At 41.6% G+C, this 24,457-nt stretch overlaps 1 protein-coding gene across 1 annotated transcript in view; it reads left to right on the top strand.

The window, feature by feature from the left end:
• The first annotated feature begins 1,033 nt into the window (after positions 1-1,033).
• The window catches only part of COL23A1 (collagen type XXIII alpha 1 chain), a 218,110-nt gene continuing 194,686 nt past the window's right edge, over positions 1,034-24,457 (top strand). The window contains exons 1-5 of the mRNA XM_075599144.1: positions 1,034-1,099; positions 1,392-1,418; positions 8,338-8,364; positions 9,957-9,983; positions 16,890-16,916. Of these exons, the coding sequence (XP_075455259.1) occupies positions 1,034-1,099; positions 1,392-1,418; positions 8,338-8,364; positions 9,957-9,983; positions 16,890-16,916 (174 nt within the window). The remainder of the gene's footprint in view (positions 1,100-1,391; positions 1,419-8,337; positions 8,365-9,956; positions 9,984-16,889; positions 16,917-24,457) is intronic.

Here is a 24,457-nt window from a genome sequence, read left to right as displayed (position 1 = left end):
ACCAGAATGTGCCAATTGTAATGTTGGACATGACGATCGGGACTGTCCCCTCCATGGGCTATACCTTTGCAAATGTGTATGTATCTGGGACAGAGAGTAATGATTTGGGTGGTTTGTATGGACCCGTCCAGGGGTGGACTTAAAGGGATTGGCAGACTCTGAGCTAAGAGGACTCTGATATCACCCAGAGTGGTAAAATGGAATAATGTAATGCATAACTAAACTATGTATATAAATTGTGTTCCTGGGAAATGGTTGTTCTACATAAAGTGTACATAACTGTAAGGGAAAGAAAGACAACACTCATAATCGGTGTTGTTCCTAGCTACTCTGTAGTTATTGGGAGAGAATGGCAGGCATTTGCTTCCCTGATCGCTCTATAACTGATGGCATGGAAGCGAAGTCCTCTTCTTTCATTACTCTTCCTGTAAGATTTCCACTACAAAAATGTGGACATAAATTATGACTAAGAAACTGTCATGGGGCCCTGGAGTGATAAACTCCATGATGTAGTAGCTATGTCCATGGGCACTTAATGGGTTAAACTTCAGGCTGACAGAAAGAGACCATTTTGTTTGCTGTCACGCGTACCCTGTGGTAAAAAAAAGCTGATTCTTGTTTATCTGAGTGCCTGTGTCTAACCTCTGATTCACCCCACAACAGTGCCCTTTAACTTTTATGTCTGTTCGATATTTAACAATGCTAAATTGTTTCCTAGCTATCATAGCACGATCTTTTAGAGCAAGTTCTTTATTGGACAAGTCCCTTTTTCCCCTGACTTGCCTAAGGCCACAAAGAGCAAGAACACCAAAATCTGAACACCTTTTAAATTGTTTGTACAATATTACATATGCTCAGTGTTATATAGCAGGGGTGCGCAAACTGGGGGGCACCAGATTTTCTGAGGGGGGTGCGGCGGTTACACAGTCCCTGCGTTCTTCTCCAAGGCATTTCAAATAAATGCCAGGGAACATGCGCATGGCCTCTGTAACTTCCCTTACCTGGTCTCCGGCGGCTTCCAGTAACGCATCAAATGACGCCGCGGGATCACATGACATTTCGTTGTCACGTGGTGACATCAGATGACACCGAATACCAGGTAAGGGGGGGAGCACAGGCAGGGGGGCGCAGCCTGAAAAGTTGGCGCTCCCCTGTTATATAGTATGAAAACAATGTAGTGCTTTTGAGAGAAATAATGCTTGTAAGTTTGTATAAGATTTGTAAAGCTAAAATTAGAGCTGTAGTTAGACTGACTAACATTTTTCACACCTTTACTCTTCTAAGCTTTCTCAGTTATACATAATACCCTTATCTGTTCTACCACAGCTGCAACATCTTTATTTATTCAATGTTACGATGTACAGCTAATGTTTTCTTTTCTTTTGTTGTAGGGTCCACTAGGTTTGGATGGCAAGCCAGTAAGTAGATAAACAAAGACGGCTTTCTTTTATATTAGACTTATAGATCTATATCACTTTTCATTAGATACAATTTAATATATTTTTATGGGTGATGGCTCTTGCACATCTTAAGTATTAGGATTCAAAATTGAAAAAGTCATACAACAGAGAACACCAGAGAAGGAGGAGTGTGAAAGGGAAGAAAAATACTCTGCTATGCATTACAAGCCCCCTGTGAAAGCAAAAAAAAGATTATGCAGCACAAAAGTATACACAATCATTCAAGCATTTTGCCAGCAAAACATTGTAGCAGTTATACAGACAGGAAAATGTACTATGTGCAGATTGGGTTATATCTTTCCTAGCAGAAAGGTGAGTCTGATAACAGACATGCTGTTAAGCGGTCAGAACACAGAATAAATAGCCATCACAACTCATTGCTTGCCAATGACAAGATAAATGCCCTTGGACATTTACTGCACTGTTGTTCACCAAGTATCAAGCAACCATTTGAAAGAAATGTAAGGTAATAATAGAATTGTTCAGTTGCAAAGTACCATTAATGGCCTGCTGGAGGACAATGCTCAGAAGAAACTAGCCTCAATGTTGTAGTAGAGACAACAAAACTTGGAATTATGGGTCACATCAGCTAAGTGTCAGTAACTATTATTCTGTACAAAATCTATCTGCATAACAAAATGCTTGCTGTATGCAGTATACAAACTAGAAATATGGCTTTTTTTTTTATAAAGGTGTTATTTTGTTTGTTGTTCATATGGCAAATTCATGTTGAATTTCTCTAATTAGGGCTAAATTATATTTTGTTGGTATTTACTAAACTACAGTACATGGACTCTATGGATAATGGCACCAGTTTTCTGCTTGAGCCAGAAAATAAACAGTTGCATGTATTTATTTGAACAAATAAGTAGACACAGCCCACACAGTGAAAAGAAGCAGAGAAAGTAGAACATGGATATCACAGGTGCTGTGTGCATCACTGAAAATAAGCGTGTTCCATCTGTTTTATACCAACTGCATGCACTCAGTACAACATGTAAAAATGATGTAATGTAACAATGGTTTGCCTCAGGAAATGGGAAGAGCACCAGATTCATTAAAAGGAACATCATATTGAAGACTATACTAAAGTCTGTTTTATTTTTTTATTTTTAAATCTGAAGAATAAAGTGAGTGAATAATTGCTACATTAGCCTTTCTGGTAGAAAAACTGTTCATTTGCATGGCCCAATTTCATACAAATATGGTAATTTAGTCAATATGGTAATAACTCTGAGATCGGCATAAGTAAACTGTAAGGATGTTCTCCTGATTTATACTGCTTAGTCAACTTGGTGTTCTTAGATACACCATTTACACATAAAATGTCTCAACATGCTCACCCGTGCTCGGCGCTCAGATAAACAAAAAAATTATACTTTCACGCGCGCTCAACTACCCGCAATGCCCCCCCCCCCTCGCGCATGCGCGTAAATGCCGGACACCTGGTGCTCATGCTTGGAGCGCTCTCCAAGCATGAACGCGCTCAGTGCCAGCTGGGACTCAGCCTTAGTCTCAGAAATGGAAAAAAAATCAAATATTAGTAAGTAGGACTGAATGAGGAGAATGAGAACCCCGGAAAAAGTTTGATGCTACATTATTGTATTATTAAATGCGCCTGTTTTTATAATGACAATTTTTTAAATTCTTTTATAACATTTATTATTTAATTATGCATATTTTCTGGTCTTATATGTGGGATAATCTTGTACAAAAATAGCCCTTAGCACCCACTTAAATAGGGAAACTCGCACAAAGTCTGCCCCAGAATCAGGATCAGAAAAGAACACTGAATGATGGCTGGTAGAGGGCAGTTAAACTCCAGGGACAGTTAGGAAGGTGTCGGGGAGTCTGGTTTGGGACAAAGACATCTCTGTACACGGTCCTAATTCAATCAGCCATGGCTGTGCACAACCCTCAAGCATTAGCATGGCAGGCTGAGCCCCTGCCAGACAGAAGGGCACCTGGGCAGGCTTAGGTAACATTAGCCATGTACCCAATTACCATACATTTACAATACTTTGCGACATTCCTATAGGGAATACATTACACATACTTTAGACATAAAGTATAGAAGGAGAAACACAAGACAGGAACACAAAGCAAACATACAGGTTGACAGTGTTACCAGACGGTGGGCATATCTCTAGTGTGCAAACTAGATATTGCAATCCCCACCATCAGAGCCTTCCCTTCTCTAAGCCTATTCTTATTGTTGGCATCTTCCGCCCCCTTTGAGCCACACTACAATCCCTTACTAATATATTTAATTTTCTTGCCACAATTTACTCTCTGAATGGGAAGAGTGAGCTGTTAGTTCTTGGTGATTTCAACCTCAATTGCCTTGACCTTAAAAACTAAACAATCTGGCCACAATTAAAGTCACTAAATTTAAGTCTACTAATTTCCCAACTCACACGGACACACCTAAAATCTGGCAACCATTCCTTTGCTGGACTAGATTCTATCCTCTTGGCCCAACAGAATCCAATCCTGTGGTAGTCTACCTGACATTTTCAGTGACCATGCAATAGTTTACGGAGTAAGGAAAATCAAACCACCCAAATCAAGCCACAAAGTTCTACTCACTAGAACATTTAGAAACTTGAACCCACAATAATTTCTGGCAGATTTTACCAATTGCCCTTGGTACAAAACCAACCTGATACCTCAGCCCAATTCTGAGCTTGTTTATTTTCTAACCGTAGAACAGCGAAGAGGCAAGAACCCTAGCTAAAGCACTCAATACCCTAAATCAAATGTTCAAAAAAAAGGGAGCTGGTATACAGATTTCCCTTAATGAGAGTTCTGGGGTGGAACAGAGATGAGGAGATGGTGTTAACACCTCCCTAATATAAACACAAGTATAGCTCAGAAATCAGAGCTTATTTATTAACCTGCTGGCAGTAGGTGGTATAGCTAACAGATACCCAGACCGGTGTGGCTTGTTTTGAATGCCTATGCACATATTCATGAATGTGCTCAACCGTCAGGTACTGTGCTACAACATTATAAGGTAATGCTCTATACCACGAAGTGACAGTACAACCACTGAAGTAGGAGGTGAAAAAAATGCTCTTAATTGATATCAGATAACAAGAAACGGTGTGGCTAGTTGGGTATGCCTGTGCACATATTCATGAATGTGCTCAACCGTCTGGTACTTTATATAGTCAGAATCTCCTATTGCACTGCAGTATAGGTGCCTTATAATTACAACCATAAATGTCAATGTGGGTGTGTACAGCCAGATCTCCCCACTCACAGCCCACCGAGTGAACTCACAAACTCTGACCCGATACAGGAGGGTATGTGCAGGCGCTGGGTCTGGCAGCTACTCGCTCTGCGAGATGTGAGGCTGCCACGTCAATGCTGACCGTGCGCGTGCACATGAGGGATGCCGACGCACGCGTTTCACGTGAGAAACGCTTTCTCAAGGCTGCAATCAGAGGGGGATTTGATCCTTCTCAACTGTTCTTATCAATTTACAATCCGGAGTGTCATATACATTCTAATTTTCGGATTATATATGTGTGTCCTGTTTCGATTTTAAATCCTATTATTTTAATCAGTTAAACATTAAAGATACAAGTTTTTAATTAGTTTCATACTACATTTAGGGTATTGAGTGCTTTAGCTAGGGTTCTTGCCTCTTCGCTGTTCTACTGATTCACCACCCTCAGCACCTTACCCTCATACATACCTAGCTTATTTAGCAGTAGCGGGGTTCACCTGGTATTAGCTTATTTTCTAACCGGTCTTAAAATACTGTGCTAACGGTGCCACACTTCAAAGGATAAGAGTACCTGGGACCCACCTTCCATGGGTTACAATCTACCTTATTGCGCGTTACCATTTTAGGGATGCATTTTGGAAAAGATACAAAGTAACTGGCACTACCAAGGATCTTAATAACTACAGATGTCTGTGGAATACATGCACAAGGCAAGCAAGACTAGCAAACGCCCAATATTACGTTGACAAACTTTAGCAAAAAAACATCTAATCCAGTAAATTTCTGGAAAGTCATCAACAATATATTCCAGCCATCAACGACCATCTAATATCAAAAAGGATGATACTACTCTGTCAAATCCCACTGGCATTGCAAACGCACTCAATGATTACATTGTGGGGTGGTATACTCCTTCCCTCCTAAATGTTTTCCATGAGATCCAGTGTGTAATTGAACTACAGTAGAAAAACATACTGGTGCAATATTCCTAGATTTTGCAAAGGCTTTTGATACTGTTGATCATGTTAAATAAGCTCCTGTGCTCTGGAATAGGGGAACACGCTTTAAACTGGGTTCACTCCTACCTATCAGGTAGATCCCAACATGTGTTTATTTCGGGCTCTAACTCCAACCCCTTGGATATCAAATGCGGTGTCCCACAAGGCTCTGTTCTGGGGCCCCTACTCTTTTTATACTCTATTAATGATCTACCTACAGCTTGTAAGGGAAGTTCAAAATCTTACTGTATATGCACACAGCCCTAGCCTCTCTGACCTTGGACACATACTTCAATCTGATTTTGCGAGACTTGAAAACTGGATTTCCCAAAACAAACTGTTTTAAACACTCAAACTGTAACAATGGTATTTGGGAACATGGCTAAATTTCTAAAGCTACCAATGAAAGAGAACCGACTCTAACACAATTCTAGCACCTGTTACTAGTTTTAAATATCTGGGTATATGGTTTGAGTCCCATTTAAGATTTGAGTTGCAAATTGATACCCTGACATCCAAAACCTATGCCAAACTAGGTTTACTTTAAAGGCACAAATTCTCCCTAATCCAGCTGGTCAGAAAGCACATTGCACAGAGATGTTAATGCCAATTATGGACTATGGGGTCATAGTATATGTACAGCACCCCAAACACACCTTAGCAAAATAGACACCCTTTACAACTCAATATGCTGCCACTTTGTTATACAATGTAACTACAACACACATTACTACAAAATGCCCAAAGAACTAGATTGGCTATCACTTGAGTCTAGGCGCAAAGTACATTTTTCCTGTCTTGCCTTCAAATACTTTCTGGGCAAGCTACCCACCTATCTGAATAAGCTCCTCACCTCTTCCACATACAGCACTTATCACCTGAGATCTGACTCCAAGACACTGTTCACAGTCTCAAGTTTCAACAAAGAATCCATCTGCTCTTCGTTCTCTTACCGTGCATCTCGCAAATGGAACAATCTACCAGAGACTCTCAAAGCCGCCACTGGTCTAAGTTTTTTCAAAACTAAAGCTGTCTCACATTTTAAGCTGGACTGTAACTGTCTTAAAATATAATGTATAACCCTTTTCATTTAATGTTACCATGTATTGTCATCATAATTCTGTGCCCAGGACATACTTTAAAATGAGAGGTAACTCTCAATGTTACATAGTTACATAGTAGATGAGGTTGAAAAATGACATTTATTACTTCCTGGTAAAACATTTTTATAAATAATTAACTAAATAAATACTATCAAAGCGCAACCCGAACTAGAAATCATGAAGCTCAACAATTGAGAAGCTCCACCCGCCTTCATACAGTGCTAACAATTTTAAATTTGTCCCAGTATCTGATGAGGAGATTACAAAGGTGCTCCTAACATTAAAGCTAAACAGCCAATATGGACCTGACCTACTGCAGTCAAAGTTCCTACTGTATGACTCATTACCTTAGTCATTGCCATGCCACTTGCCTCCCTAATCAATTCTATTTGTCTTCAGGCCATATCTCACAGACCTGGAAAACCACCAGAGTTTTCTGAGTCTTCAAAAGTGGGGACAAAAACATTGTCTCCAACTACAGACCAACCTCTGTTCTCCCAATACTATCCAAAGTCATGGAAAAATGTGTCCACTCCCAATAAAGTGATTACTAGAGTAAGAAACATTTATTCTATCGACTCCAATCTGCCTTTCGCCTAAACCACTCCATAATAACTACCATCTTAAAGGTTTGCAATGAGATCCAGTGTGGAATGGAACCGGGACAACTTACTGGTGCAATATTCCTAGATTTTGCAAAGGCTTTCATACTGTTGATCATGTTATCTTGTTAGTTAAACAGGCATCGGTGCTTTGGAATAGGGGAACATGATTTAAACTGGTTACACTTATACCTGTCGGGTAGATCCCAATAGGTGTCTCTTGGGCTCCAACTCATTGGATGTCACCTGTGGGGTCCTGCAAGGGTCTTTTCTGGGGCCCCTAATCTTTTCCGTCTTCAAGACTTGAATAATGGATTTCCCAAAACAAATTCTTTTTAAACACTTACAAAACTGTAACAATGGTATTTGAGCTAAGGCTACATTTCTAAAGCGACCAACGACAGAGCTGCAGATCAGAACCAACTCTAACACCATTCTTGTCCCTGTCACTAGTTTTAAATATCTTTAAATATCTTGGCCTATACTGTACCTTGACTCACATTTAACATTTAGGCTGCATATTGACACTGACATCCAAAACCAATGCCAAACTATGTGTTCTTTATAAGAACACCTTCTCCCACAGAATTGCTACAATTGTATACACTTATTTAACCTCTAATCTATTTTTAATTCACTGTGTGGGATTTTTTCCCCTTCCTTTCATGGTTCGTTTTGATTACCACTCCCTCTTACTCTTTATTGTGACCTGTGTAATGCTCTTATCTTGTAACTGTTTTAAGCTCAATTTTGTATAATGTATCTCACTTTGAAGGAGATCCATGAAGGTCTGGTATGGGGTAACGTACTCGATTCAGCGTTAACTGAGATTGATTTGTTCATATCCTTAACTAACTTAAATATTTTGGAAACTTTCAATAAAATAAGAATATCAATGAAGCCGTTTGTGAGAAATGTAATGTGTTCTCTTACTTGCAGGGAATGCCTGGCTCTAAAGGAGACCAAGTAAGTCTGTTTCATTTCAATAGTCATTCAAGATCGAGGAATGATAATAACACAGGGTAATATTTTATAGGCTACAGCAGAGGTATTTATTTCTGTCTAGATTTTTGAAAAATGCCATACAGGTAAGTAGGGTGAATGTATGAAAGCACAGAAATGAAAATGAATAATTACGTTTTTTGGAAATTCATGATACCCCTTTTTATGCTTCCAAAAAACCTTGAACTGGATAAGTTGGTTTTAACACAGTCCTGCGTTATACAAAATTAAATTGTACAGTAATAGCATTTCGAAACACATTCTAAAATTAATGCAGGTTGCCATGTTTGTGGGTTCAAAATTCAAACTTCACAGATTCGAAATTCGAGTAGAGCAATTCAGGTATTCGACATTTTGATTTAAACTTAGAATCAGACTTTGAAACAATTTTTTGGATTTTGAGAAAAAAATTGTGCCAAACCCCAAAAGGCACATTCTTGAATTTCATTTGTAATTTGTTTTTTTGTTATGTTATGTTATTTTGTGTATTCTTCTCAATAAAATGGTCAAAATATTTGGAAAGAAAAGCCCAATTTGGCAACAGCAACAAAAATTGGAAGTTTGAAAGAATTTGATCTCAATTTGAAATTTTTTCCAATAATTTTATAAAAATCCAAGACCAAAACAGGAAACATAGTTAGAACTAAAATTAAAACATAATTTTTTGCTAACTGAAATACCAGTACAAGTGCCAAGACTTAGTAATAACGTTTAATGTAATTGAAATTCCACATTTCCAACTTTCTGCAAATATTGTTTCATTCTATATTTTTCTTATACATGTATTATATATAATATATATATATATATATATATATATATATATATATATATATATATATATATATAATATATATATATATATATATATATATATATATATATATATATATATATATATATATATATATAGACCATACGATACCGGTTGCAACACGACATCAAGGGACAGCACGCAGTAAATCATAAATGTTCTATATTTGATAGAAGACACAAAAAACGACGTTTCGGTCCCTCAGTGCACCACCTTGAGAAAGGTCCCACTGAGAGACCGAAACGTCGGTTTTTGTGTCTTCTATCAAATATAGAAAATGTATGATTTACTTACCTGCGTGCTGTCCCTTAATGTCGTGTTGCAACCGGTATGGTATGGTCTGTTATTGCTTTATCTCTTCTTCCGGCGATGTAACAATGAATGAAGCAAGCAAAGGTTATACTTAAGTATATATTTATATATATACACACACACACACACCAAAAGGCAATGACTAAGTGAAATACATATTATTAGCCAACAGTATACAGTACTAGCACATTTTTGCTTCCATAAGCACTCTTTCGTATGCTTCTTCAGTTGCAATTTTTTTTTTTATTTATTCTTTACCCTTCAAGCTATGTTTGCATTTTCATTGTGAAAAAGAAAAACATTAAAGATGTTAAACATTTACCAGGTTTGCCCCTTTTGTCAGTCCAATATAACTGTTGCAGTGTGTCAAGGACCTAATCAGCTTTCTGTATCTTCAAATAAAACACTAACATTCTGTCATTTTCTACAGGGCCCTCAAGGACCAAAAGGGGAAAAGGTGAGCAATCACAATCACATTAAGTAATTTTAAAGATGTTTAGGCTTTATGAAGATCCTCCCATATTTTTAGCATGTTTCCATCTGTAGCTTTAAGCCATAAGGATTGTACTGCCTTGTTCAACCCATCATATATTGTATTTTCTAAACCATTAAGCCTAGCATTATTTCTATATAAAGTAAATAATGACGTTAAAGTAACAAAATTAAGTTTTAGAGGCAATATTTCATAAAAGGGGATTGTACCCTGTCCAAATCTTAAACTAACCCTTATGTTACCTTTTCATACCCCCACATAAAATATTTGCTTCATACCATTGGTAAGTTAAAATTGGCCACAACAGTAAAGTATAAAGATATCTCACTTATCCACGTTATAGCAAAACAGTTATTTGTGGTGTGGACAGCACTCCTCGCCTTAGGTCAGGGGTTCTCAACTCCAGTCTTCAAGGCCCCCTAAGTGGTCAGATTTTCAGGATATCCCTGCTTCAGCAGAGGTGACTCAATCAGTTGCTCAGTCTTCATAGACTGGGTCTCTGAGCCACCTGTGCTGAAGCAGGGATATCTTGAAAACCTATCCTCTTATGGAGTCTTGAGGGCTGGAGTTGAGAACGCCTGGCTTAGGTTATTGTGTGGCTCTGTGAGTGCATGTAGGATAGCCCACCCCCACCATAACCAGCAAGAAACTTCAGGCACAAATATCAAGAGTCCACACACTCCTATCGCTTTTGAAAGTAAAGTCTTTATTCCATAAAGCAAAAACCATGATAAAAACGACATGACGCACACTAAAATGACACCATTTAAGGCTGATAGCCCTCTGCCTAACCTTATCCATGTTATAAATATTATGACCTGTCTAAGATGACTTTACCAAGAGCATCAATTCACCTATTACTACTCTGATATATTTCACAATTTAGGGAGAAGCGAAACACGCCACGAGCTGCAGCTGTCATATAGCCCAGGGGTGCGCAATCTTTCCCCCGCTATGCCCCCCTGTCTGCATCTCTTCCTGCTCGCACCTTCCTCCCTTACCTTGTCTCCGGCGTCAAATGACATTGTGGGGTCATGTGATGTCACGTGACCCTGCAGCGTCATTTGACACCGCGTTGCCATGCCAGTCGCCGAAGACAAGGTAAGGATAGATGCAAAGGCCTCACGCGATCCCCCGCATTTAATATAAATGGCTTGGGGAAGAGCGCAGGGCCTCTGCAACCACCGCACCCCACCTGAAAAATCTTGCGCCCCTCCAGTTTGCGCACCCCTGATAAAGCCTACAGCACAACATTTCACCATTTTGCTGCTGCTGTCTACCTCTCTTACCCTGTTTGTGGCAGCTCTGTGGCCTCTCTGCTGGAGTGTCACTGGGTGCAGTGTACTGCACTCCTTGGGAAGGTCACCCGCCTCCTATGACAATGAATAACACGCACATTATTTACAATCGATTGCCAATTCCACTACAGTTATACACAGGGCCGCAGACAGATTTCCTGGGGCCCAGGACTAGAGTTACGTCCGGGCCAGCCCCCCCCCCCTCCCCGGTTGGCGGTATTGCGAACCCCCCATTTAACACTTTATGAGCCCCCTCTTTTTCCCTCATATTTCTCTTCCTTCTGTCTCATTCCCTCTTCCTCACTCCCTCTCACTCTCCCCCTTCCCGCCTCGCATGTATTTCTCTCCCCTGCGTCTTACCCTTAGTTCCTCTTTTCCTCACACTTCCTCCCTCACCCCCTCTCACTCGCCCCCACCTTCCGTCAATTACCACACTTGTCCACCCGACAAAATTTATAACCAAAAAAACCCACCCAATACATATTAAAAAGACAACCTCCACCCTAAAGACATTTTTTTAAAACCGCTCCCAATACATATTAAAAATACCCCCCCAATACATATTAAAAATACCCCCAATACATAATAAAAATATACCCACCCCCATATATATTACAAATACCCACCCACTGCATATTAAAAATACCTCCACCACCCAGTATATATAAAAATACACCCCCCATACATATAAAAATACTCCTGCCCCACCCCCCCATTACATATAAAAATACTCCTACCCCCATTACATATACAAATACTCCCACCCCACCCCCATTACATATAAAAATACTCCCACCCCACCACCCCCATTACATATAAAAATACTCCCACCTACCCCAATACATATAAAATACCCCCACGTAACCTTAATACATATAAAATTGTCCCCAACCCCCCAAAATATATAAAAAATATCACCACCCCAATACATATACAAATACCCCCATCCCCTAATACATATTAAAAATACCCCCACCCCCTAATTCATATTAAAAATATCCCGCCCCCTCAATACATATAAAGATACCCCACCCCCAATACATATAAAAATAAACCCAATACATATAAAAATACTCCCACCCCACCCCACTAATACATATTAAAAATACCCCCAACCCACAATGCATACAAAATACTCCCACCCCCCAATAGATATAAAATACCACCACCCCAATACATATAAAAATACTCCCATCCCCACAATACATATAAAAAACCACCACCCCAATATATATAAAATTACCCCCACCCCCCAATACATATAAAAAAACACACGCACCCTGTAATAGGGAAGCAACCCTGTCTCAATGACGCTGCAATATAAAGCCTCAGTATTCTGAGAAACCTGCAGGGAGCTGGTTAATTGCAGTAAGACAATTAACCAGTCTCTACCTGGTAATCAGACAGGTTTAAAACTCCTGCTGAAACAGACCCAAAGAGATTCTTGAGCACTCAGGATTACTGTGTGCTGATTGCAAGACACGAGGGGAACAGACCTTTCTTCCAGGGTGCAGCAAACCCAGGAACTGACCAAAAGGCTGGCCCTCAACAAACACCCAGCCAGAACCAGAGACTGACCTGAAGGACCACCTGTTTTGAGGTACCTTTTGAGACTTTGTGGTGATAGACTGGTAAGGGGCTTTTCCTCCCAGTCTTGTAGAGAGGGACTGGGAAGTGAGTTAGCCCTTACACAGGGATAGGTGTTTATTTATTTTGTTTCTTTTAGTATGCTTTGCCTTGTAAAGGGACAGGCTGAATAAAGCCATGTTTTAATTTCCCCAAATCTGTCTCCTTGTGTGTACGTCTGCACCTCCCTCCTACACCCCCTAATACATATCAAAAATACTCCACCCCATCAATACATATAAAGATACCCCCACCCGCCAATACATATACAAATACCCCCATATAAAAATACCCCATTCCCAATACATATAAAAATACCCCCACCCCCCAATACATATAAAGATACCCCCACCCCCAAAACATATAAAAATACTCCCCCCATACATATAAAAATACTCCCACCCCCCAAATCCATATAAAATACCCTCCCCCAATACATACAAAAATACCCCCATGCATATAAAAATACCCCACCACCAAAACATGTAAAAATACCCCCACCCCTCAATACATATTAAAATACCCCCAATACATATGTAACACATGTTCCCCCACCCTCTGCGAAATTTCACTGCTACACGGCGTGGTGTGATGCATATTTGCTGGCTCACAGTTGATCTGAGTCTCCTGCTGTGTTGTGGAGGAGAACAGTCCAGATAATAGAGAGAAATGCTGCACACCTCAAAATTGAAAAAATTGATACAATTACCGGTGCTCCAGTGTTAGAACGAAAGCCTGCAGTCAGTCCTGGATATATGAACAAAGGAACATAGGGCACAACAGATTTAACATATCAAAACTCATTTATTGAGCCAACACCTGGAGGAGAACAGGACAGGCTTCTGGGGTAGTAACTGATTCCTACTCACGGTGACAGTGCCTCCATCTCTTGTAGGCTCCAGGGATGTGGGGACAATCCCTACAAGAGAACTCGCTTCCCCTTCCCCTGATAGATTGTAGTCTCAGGCAGGAAGGTATATTTGGAGTATGATGGTGGTCAGCGCAAACTCGTGGAACTCAAGATAATGGTGGAAAATAAGACAAATCGCAGTATTAGTGCATAAATCAGTGTACATTGGGAGGGAAGGGGGAAGGGGGGGGCAGGGGAGGGAGAGGGAGGGATAGTGGTAAATGACACTAGATATACAGTGAATGAAACATAAAATGTAAGTTTCAACGACTCACACGGGCTTGTGTGAGACTTCACCCTCAGCGATGGATGTGGTGGGTGAATAAAAACTCCTAAAGCGGAGAAATAATAACTCACACAGCCATATGTGAGTTTGTTCCCTCAGTGGGTGTTGTCAGCACACTCAGATGGTGTAGATGCGTCTTAGTATTCAGTCCCAATGGGTATGGTGTATGAGTGGCTCCTCTCCTAGACGCCCATAAACCAAAGGATGGGCAAAGTCTGAATTAGTCGCTGATAGAGTTTTATTTGTAACAGTATAAAAAGGTATATAAAAAACAGTGAACACACTCACACAAATAACACTGCCCAGCATCAGCCGCGAGGCTATCCAGAAAGACCACTTCTTCCGCTTGCGCTCCCGCTGACGCGTCCGACAGTGGGACCGGGAGAGAGGATCTAAACCGGATGTCCGGCGGTTGTCTGGGTCCCTCTTTCAATGAGCTCCGGCAGGGAACTACGCGTTTCGCAGTAAGCTTCGTCATGTTCCCGGTCCCACTGTCGGACGCGGGAGCGCAAGCGGAAGAAGAGGTCTTTCCGGATAGCCTCGCAGCTGATGCTGGGCAGTGTTATTTGTGTGAGTGTGTTCACTGTTTTTATATACCTTTTTATACTGTTACAAATAAAACTCTATCAGCGACTAATTCAGACTTTGCCCATCCTTTGGTTTATGGGCGTCTGGGAGAGGAGCCACTCATACACCATACCCATTGGGACTGAATACTAAGACGCATCTACACCATCTGAGTGTGCTGACAACACCCACTGAGGGAACAAACTCACATATGGCCGTGTGAGTTATTATTTCTCCGCTTTAGGAGTTTTTATTCACCCACCACATCCATCGCTGAGGGTGAAGTCTCACACAAGCCCGTGTGAGTCGTTGAAACTTACATTTTATGTTTCATTCACTGTATATCTAGTGTCATTTACCACTATCCCTCCCTCTCCCTCCCCTGCCCCCCCCCCTTCCCTCTTCCCTCTCAATGTACACTGATTTATGCACTAATACTGCGATTTGTCTTATTTTCCACCATTATCTTGAGTTCCACGAGTTTGCGTTGACCACCATCATACTCCAATTGCAACCATAAGAAGAACTTGGGATTTGTCTTCTTCAAGGTCAAGCAGCAGCAAAACCAACAAAGGGCCAGATACAATTTTTTACAAATTTGTATTATTTATGACACAGTTTTTTATGTCCATAGGCGTCTAATAACTATTAGCCACTCATTTTAGGGAGCGCCCCAGTTCCACACCCTGCTTGGAAGGTATATTTGAACAGGATCACTTTATTCATACACACTGCAGATGATCAGCATACACAGCTCACACAGTGGTTACAGGCAGTTCTTGGGGCTTCACCCTCAGGATGTTCCCTGGACCTCCCTGTGGGTACAGGGCCCCCACAGCAGTCCTTGCTCTTTCCTGACTCCGTATTAGAGTCAGGCGTATGGTCTCACTCCTAACTCCCCAAGAGGAGAAGGCAAAGTGCAAGTAAGTAAGCGTACAGCCAATCCGCACTTCTGGGTGAGAACCTGTCTCTCTCAGGGGTAGAGACAACTCACTAAATTTGGGGTGTGCAGCTCCTTAAGTACAAGGGAAGCAGGCACCATGTCTGAAGCCCTGATAGACTACACATAGGCATAGTCCCACCGCCTTCCCTGTGACTCACTGAAGCTGCTGTGGGTGGGGAAAACCCATGATTACTCCAGCAGGCCTGCTCTTACCAGGGCTTACTGCAAGGAAGGGCAGACTGGTAGCCAGGAACCAGTCCTGGCTACATATATTAAAAAAATAGACTTAGCTCGGGGATGGTCTGGCTGGGTCCGGTGGCTGCGGGGGCCATCACGCACCAGTATTGGAAGCTCAGGGTGGGACAAAGTGAGGGAGAGGCCTGTAGCTGAGGGAGAGCCAGGGCCCGGCCGCCAGGCCTGACCAGAGGTCGGGAGATCAACGTAGGATGGGCTGGACGAAGAGACTGTGCAAAAAAACTATGCAAAAGCACTCACCAGGTGGATGAAAAATAAAATTAATTTATTAACCTGCATAAAAAAAAAATACATAACAAAACAGGGGAAAAGCACTCACACTAGTTTCACGCTTCTACAGCGCTTTCTCAAGGAGGTCGGACCCAACTTGCAGCGCCGGCCGGGCCCCCCCCAGGACACCAACTGTTCCCCCGTCTGCAGCCCTGGTTATACACGCATGTAGTTCAACTATGCTAAAGATTCATTTTTTAGACACACTACCAGATTCTTATGACCTTAGACACAGAAATCTGTATTGACTTACTGTATCTATGCCACCATAAACTACTGTAAACTGTAAGCACCTACAGTAGGAGTGGGGATTCCCAGAGCCTGAAAAATGCACTAGTCACGGTAATGCATAAACTGTAGTCACTGCTTTACAAAAAATGAATGATTATTATATAGAATGAAACAGGAATAAAAACATGGAACTCTGTTTACTATTTAAAACATCTAATCAAATATGTTGTTTATAATACAGTCAACAGAGAAAAGAAATTGTATTACCAGTTTTCTTTTGAGCCACTAGGCTAAATTAGTCTTGGCTTTAAATGTCAATCTGAAATGTCTTTAGCAAAAACAAAACTTATCTACAGTGCTTTCCGATCTGTGAAATCACAAACTGTCTGATTTTACCAGATGAACTTTGTCCATGTGGTCACTATAATGCTGATGTATGCAAGAGTATTAAAAAGCTACTCTGTTTTTTTTTCTATACTTCCAGGGCGAACATGGCGATATTGCACCAAGGGTAAGAACCGGTTTTCAAATTATGTCCAGTATATGCTTATGTTTAGTTAATTCTGTCATTTTCAAATAACTTTATAATATTTTTCAATTTTTAGCAGTAAACATGGAGGTGTATATATACATATTATTCGCAAAATATTGTAAATGTATTTTAATGTATAGTTGTCAAATTTCTGAATATTGCAATTGTAGGCCTTTAAAAAAAAAATTTATATAAACTTTATTTCAAACAGTGCTTTTCTCCTAATGGGACGCAAAACATTTCACAATTACAGTATATTACGCGGTACACAGCACATAGAATGTTTACAGACACAATCCCTACCTTGATGAGTTTACAATCTATGTTTCTGGTGCCTGAGACAGAGGGAGATAAATAACTTGCCCTAGGTCACAAGGAGCTGACATCAGGAATTGATCCAAGTTTCACTCCGTCAAACTTAAGGGCCTACTCGGGTAGCTTCGATAAAATTGCTGCTATCTCGAATGGTGTGGCATGACCCCACCGAACGGTTTGACATGTGTGTTATCACGGAATTCAGAAAGAATCAAAAAACAATTTGCACAGGTCTCAAACTGTGAGGTAGGAAATTATGTCACTGTCGGTGGCACTATAAGCGTAGCCTTAGTCTGTGGTGCTGGCTGGAGGGGCTGTAGCTGCGGTGTTGTAGCTCCTGTGTGCTCCGGTCTTCTTACGGAAAGTTTCCCTGCAAGCGATGTGTACACTTGCAACCAATCAACTGCTAGTAGGAGGAGACTGTACGCTCTATTTAAAAAACATTAACTAATATTACCTACCAATTAGACTGTAAGCTCCTCGGGGCAGGGACTCCTCTTCCTTAATGTTATGTTTATGTCTAAAGCACTTATTCCCATGATCTGTTATTTATATTTTCTGTTATTTATTCGATTACCACATGTATTACTACTGTGAAGCGCCATGTACATTAATGGCGCTATATAAATAAAGACATACAATACAATACAACATTAACTAACCTTAAGGTCAGCACTCCCTTGAAGAAGCAACACTTGTTGCAAAACACATAGTAGGAGGGATTTGGAGGAGTTTTGTCCCTTTGGAGAGGGGGTGGCTCAGTGAGTAAAGACACTGACTGGCATTGAGAGTTTGAAGCAGGGGAACTTGGTTCAATTTCTGGTGTCGACTCCTTGTGACCTTGGGCAATTCACTTTATCATATATATATAATGATTTTGTCCGTCCCTCCATGAGATTTTGTTCATCGGTAACATCATAATGCACATAGCCTGGTGGCAGATAGAAAGAATTGATGACATCATAAGGTATTAAATGAAAGTTACCATGGAGAGAGAAGAGTGGGGGAAGAAAAAGCGAGGTGAGACAGGAGGGAGGAGAGAGAGAAGGGAGGGGAAAGAAAAAAGTCAAACCCGTCATTATTTTGCGGAAGGCCGGGTTGGCTTGCAAAGTGCGCATAGGCTGAACCCTTGTAAATATACAAAAGAAATGTAAATGATTTGCAGAAATGTCCTGTGAATGCGAGAAAAAATACAATAGTTACGGGTTCATTATTTTTCAGAGTTGAATCAAGTAAGAGTTTATTTCAGTACGAGTATACAAGGAGAAGAGGCGTAATGCCAGAGCTCCTCTGGCATACAGTGACAAACACATAATCTTTATACCCTTGTGAGGTATAATACATGCCCCTAGATGGGCTGGCTTACAGAAAATTATAATAATACGCCCCTCCAGGAGGGGTTGACCTTTTATTGATACGGATACCTGATCAATACCAGAAAATACAGGTTTTTACTACATAACTTTTACACCTTATTTCACCTCTGGGGTGAGGTTTCCTGTGACCATAGTGACCATATAATTATCACATTCCTAAATTTAGGGCTGTTATTGGAAAATAAGGAGGAGCAGGAGAAGCAGGTTTTTATCTCTTCTGTTCCTAACTTCCAATTATTTTGCAAACACATTTCCCCAAATAATTTGGAGTTTTACATAAGAAGCTATTCCTATCTCAAACTGGTTCTGCATTCCGTTTATCCCCCCTTGCACCTGGTATATATACAGATTAGTTGTGGATGAGTGAAAGACCCTGAGGGAATCTGTGACTTACAGAATAGCAAGATCACTGAGGTCAAATCTCAATCAAACTTCTATCATACTACATAAAAAACAAGATGAAGGACAAACAGAGAATCAAAATGGTTGCATGGATCCTTGTGCACCCCCCTACGTGTGCTTTATATCGCACTTTCACAGTCCTGAAATTTATAAGCAAGGCAAAGAATATGAAATGGCTTCCTTCGTTTTAGCATATATGCTTAGTTTCAGAACATGGTCTTTTTTAATGTTTTTATTTAAAGAATGTGAAAATGCCATCATGAAAATCACTCCAATAGATCTATGGGCCTCATGCACTAAGCGCCGAAAAAATCTCTTTTGCAAGTGTTGCCGATAGGCATGATTTTGGCGATTTGCCCTCGCAGTATTCAGTAAGGGCCGAATCCATGCCGATCCCTGCCGAATCTCTGCGAAAGCAAAACGCCGATGAGCCGGGGATAAAAAATCCTGGCTCCCGATAACCTGGCGATAGGCCGTTTCTGCCGATATGTGTTTGCAGCAGAGAGAGACCCGCCGCTCTCTCTGCCCAAACATCGGCAAAATAAAAAATATTTCAAAACAACTTTTACTCATAGTGTACATGTGCAGGGGGTCTCCGGAGCTGAACCGCATTGGTTTCAGGTCCGAGGACCCCCTGCTTCCCGAGATACAGACCCCTTTATGAGGTGCCGGTATCCCTCTGCATTTAAATGTCCCGATCACGTGACCGCGGAATGTAAACAAAGCAGAGGGATACCGGCACCCCCTAAAGGGGCCAGTATCTCGGGAAGTAGGGGGTCCCAGGACCTAAAACCAAAGCGGTTCAGCTCCGGAGACCCTCTACACATCTACACTATGAGTAAAACACATATATAAATAAACAATAATTCCGTACCTTTGCGGCTATGTGCTATGGCAGGCCTGCACAACTCCAGTCCTCGAGGGCCGCAAACAGGCCAGGTTTTCTGGATATCCCTAAATCAGCACAGCTGGCTCAATTAGTGGCTCAGTCAGACTGAGCCACTAATTGAGCCAGCTGTGCCGAAGTAAGGATATCCTAAAAACCTGACCTGTTTGCGGCCCTCGAGGACTGGAGTTGTGCAGGCCTGTGCTATGGTAATGAAGCAGCATGAATGTATTTTTAATAATAGTGTACTGTGAGCAGGGGGTCCCCTGAGCTGAACCGCATTGCTTTGTGGACCAGGGACCCCCTGCTTCCCGAGTTACAGGCCCCGGTATGTGTCATCGGGTGGCAGTGTCGCCGCCATCTTTATAGCACCCCATTCGCGCCTTGCCCGCTATAAATATGGCGGCGACACTGTAACCGATGCCCCAAACCGGGGCCTGTAATTCGGGAAGCAGGGGGTCTCTGAGCTACAAATCAATGTGGTTCAGATCAGGAGCCCCCCTGCTCCTGCACAATATTATTAAAATACATAAATGCTGCTTCATTACCATAGCGGATAGCCGCTAAGGCAATGAAGGGGCTAAGGCAGAATGGCATGTTTATTGGGGACATTTGCCCCCAATAAACATTGCAATAAACAACATACACACCCTGTGTATTTAAAATACATAAACAAAAATCAATACATTAAATACATATAGCACTCACCCATTTCCGGCTGCCACGATGAAGGCCATCCTCATCTTCATCCTGGCCATGCACCCTCCGCTGCTGCAAAACATACACAAGAATAAAAACAACCAATGTAATGTCCCCTAACCCCTTAATCACCATAGCGGTTATTAACCGCTACAGTCATTAAGGGGTTAACCCACCCTCACCCACCACTCGGGAGGCCTACATACCCTCCCACACTAACCCCCCACCGCGTGAGGCCTAACCACCCTCACCCACTACCCACAAGGGAGGCCTACCCACATACCCTTGGGGCCAATACCCCCTCCCCCCAACCCCAGTACCCACAATAAAAACAATACACTGCCCCACAATAAGCATCATTCTATTTCTTAAATACATAACCAACCCCCTGTGCTCCCCCCCATAAATACATGATTTATTCTTTTACATACAGGGTTCATACCCCAACCCCACCCCCACGCGAGTCCCCGGCGGTCTGGCGGGTCACCTGACAGACCTACAGGGTACAGCAACTTGTTTCACACAGGTTCTGGAGGCCTGTTGGTGGGTCCCGCCAAGCGCCATGGCCCCCAGGAGGTCTCCTTGGGTCACCATGGGCTACAATTCGGTCCCCACGGTAGGCCCGCGGATGTCTGGGAGCCCCGGGTCAGACCCACAGGTGTCTGCGGTGCCTCGGGTGGTTCTCACGGGTGTCTGGGGATCTCACGAGTGCTCACTATGGGTCTGCGGTGCCCCCACAGATGTGGGACCACCAGTTCATCCCCGCACCTACGGGTCCCCGGTGCCCCCACAGATGTGGGACCACCGGTTCTTCCCCGCAGACTACGGGTCCGCGGTGCCCCCACAGATGTGGGACCACCGCTTCATCCCCACAGGTGTCACCCGTGGAACACCAGCCTGATACCCTTGAGATACCCGAGGATACCACTGGTGGTCTCCAGAGGTCTCACGCAGAATGAAAGGAACCAACCCTGAATGTAAAAAAAATAAACCTGGCCTATACATTCAATACATATATTCCCACCCCCCCCAAACACCTACAGTACAATAATGTGCAAAATAACTATTATCCAGATAGGGATAATAGATTATTTGCCCATTATTAAACACATTAACTAGCATATTAAAATAAATAAAGTACTACTGACCTCATCAAAAAGAAGCCCCCGTATATTGCGTGTGTATGTCTATTTACTAAAATATTTTTCCCGTTGTCTGCCTTAAGTGTCAAAAATATGTTCGTCGTGTATATTTGCGCAAACAAATCTAATGCCATTGATGCAGAGATGCAAATGGCATATGATAAAAATGTGTGTATGTGTGCCAAAAACTGCATTACAATCGTTCATAAAGTTGTTAGTGGCATTAATCCTACAAAATCTGTTTACATTGTTACCACAGAATAAGTTCTTAAATTGCTATTGTATGTATATTAAAGAATTTTTTGGACGCAGCATGTTTCAATATATGTATTTTCATAATGTAATATTTGTACAGCATGGCTACTATAAACTACAGTATATCAAACTAATAATTGATATTTGCTAATACAGGTAATAAAATATTCCAAATCACACTACTGTACTTTCTCAGATTTTATTTTAAATGTTGTTGTGTAATTAGAAAGTAATACAAATCTTCCAAAAATGTGCATCCTATGCGTAAATGTACTGTTTAAAATTATTTTATTATGCATACCTCATGTTGTTGAATACCTATTACAATTTAAATATAAATAGAATTGTGTATTTTTTTTAATTTATAACTAGTATTATTAAATATAAATGATTAGTTTAGTATTACTTATAATAGCCACACTGAGAATAATAAATTTGTGGACCCATATAATCAAACATTCGTGCTGCATCAGATGAATTTTTGGGTTGATAAATCGCAACGTAATTCTGTGTCCACACTATTAAAATTATTTTTCGGGTTTACGTGGACGATTTTGACACCCTATTATATGATTCTGTTATTTAAATGATCCTTTTTAGTACATTTCATTTACATCTGTAGGCTACATCAAATGCAGTTAATTTCTGTGGCAAAACAAATGGGGAAAATATATATTTGTGAGGAGCTGGTACAGATGGAGAAATCTGCGCCTGGTACAGGACTGTGGTGTAGTGGTACCGTGCAACTGCAATTGAGTACGACGTGCCATTTTTTGGCCTAAAATCTGTTTGCGACTGTAGGAGATGTGCACAGAGGGTAAAACAGGGGAGGTGTTTTTAAGGAAAATAAACATAGGCTTTATTAGCTAGCAGCTTTAAACAGAAAACAACAACCAGGCCTAGCCCTGTGTAAGAGGGGAATGACTAACATTTCAGCTGCCCCTATCTGAGGGCTGGAAAGCTAGGCCACTTACTGACCTTTGATATAGTGCAAAGAGATACCTGTAGGCAGGATGCTCTCCACATCAGTCCATGGTCTGTGGTGATGTCTGTGGTGGCTCCCTCTGGTGGGTTACAGGGACCGATGCTGCCTGGGACAGTCTCTCTTCCCATGGGATCTCTCTAGCAGCACAGACTCTTCTGTGCTAGAGATTCTCCATGCAGTCAATGCTGCAGGCTTTTTAAAGGAGCTAATGAGCCAGCTAAGAAGGTTAATTAGTCTCCTCTGAATTAACTGGACTCAAGCTCTCCACACAGGTTTTCCTACAAAACTACTTCAATAGGGAAGGTACCCTGTTACAGAGTCACTTAGACATCTTTATCTTTCTCACACAAAGTGATTCGCTTGTGCTGATCTGTGTGACTGAATTTCAGTGTGTTTTAAAGTGCAGTTTCGATTAAGTGTGGAGTTAGTACAAGAAGGAAACTGGTGTGCTGTGTGTATACTTGCATTGGATGGTGAGCTTAGGGAATGTACAGTGGGTTCATGTATTTTGATTATGTTGGAGTAGGGAGTTTGTAGCAAACTTTTGTTTTATTCTCCTGCCTGGTTGGGATTCCAGTGGGCTTGGTTTGGTAAATTACTTGATTGATGTGTGCATCTGTCTTTAAACATGGGCTTGTAGCGAATCCTGAGCTTGCGTGTTCTGAGTAGTGCGACTGAATTACAGTGCGTTTCAAGTACAGTTTGGATTACTTGTGGAGTTAAAAGAAGGAGTTGGAACAAGGAAGGTTTCAGGGAGCATACAGCTGAGGGAAGTGTGGACAGGGCGTCTCTTTGGAGTCTCAGATTACTGATCTGAACACGCAACTTGCAACATTGAGGGACATTGATAATCTTGAAAGGAGTTTAGTGGTCACTGAGCAGGCCCTAGTTGTGAAGAAGGTGGAGCTGTGAGTGAAGACTAGAAACAGGTTGGTAGCTGGGTAACAGTTAGAAATGGAAGCAGGGGAAAGAGGAAGAGGCAATTCATTTCTGAGCTGACCCATCCCAATAGATTTGCCAGATTGAGTAAAGATATTGGGGGCATCAGGGCAGGAATAGCAAGGCTGGTTGGAGACAGATTCCTCTAGCAGCCAGGGGAATAGTTCCTCCCGCACGGATGGGACTCAGGATAGTCAGAGACCCAGAAAGGTTGTGGTGGTAGGGGACTCCAATATTAGGCAGGTACAGAGGTCAATATGTTGGCTTGATCACATGAACCGAAGAGTTTGTTGTCTCCTGGGAGCTCTGGCTTGGCACATTGCTGATCGGGTAGACAAGTTTGTTGGGAGGGGCTGGGACTGACCTGGTGGTCTTGGTTCACATGACAAAGTTAGAGAAAATAGTGTGTGCTAAAAAATTATTTCTGGGATTTATGCCACAAGCTTAAGCAAGGTCCTCCTAGATAGTATTTTCAGAAATACTACCAGTATCATGCGCTACCCCATGGAGACAGATGGATC

Source organism: Ascaphus truei, chromosome 5 (genome assembly GCF_040206685.1).
Source record: "Ascaphus truei isolate aAscTru1 chromosome 5, aAscTru1.hap1, whole genome shotgun sequence".
Classification (NCBI taxonomy): Eukaryota; Metazoa; Chordata; class Amphibia; order Anura; family Ascaphidae; genus Ascaphus; species Ascaphus truei.
This window is presented reverse-complemented; position numbering and strand designations above follow the sequence as displayed.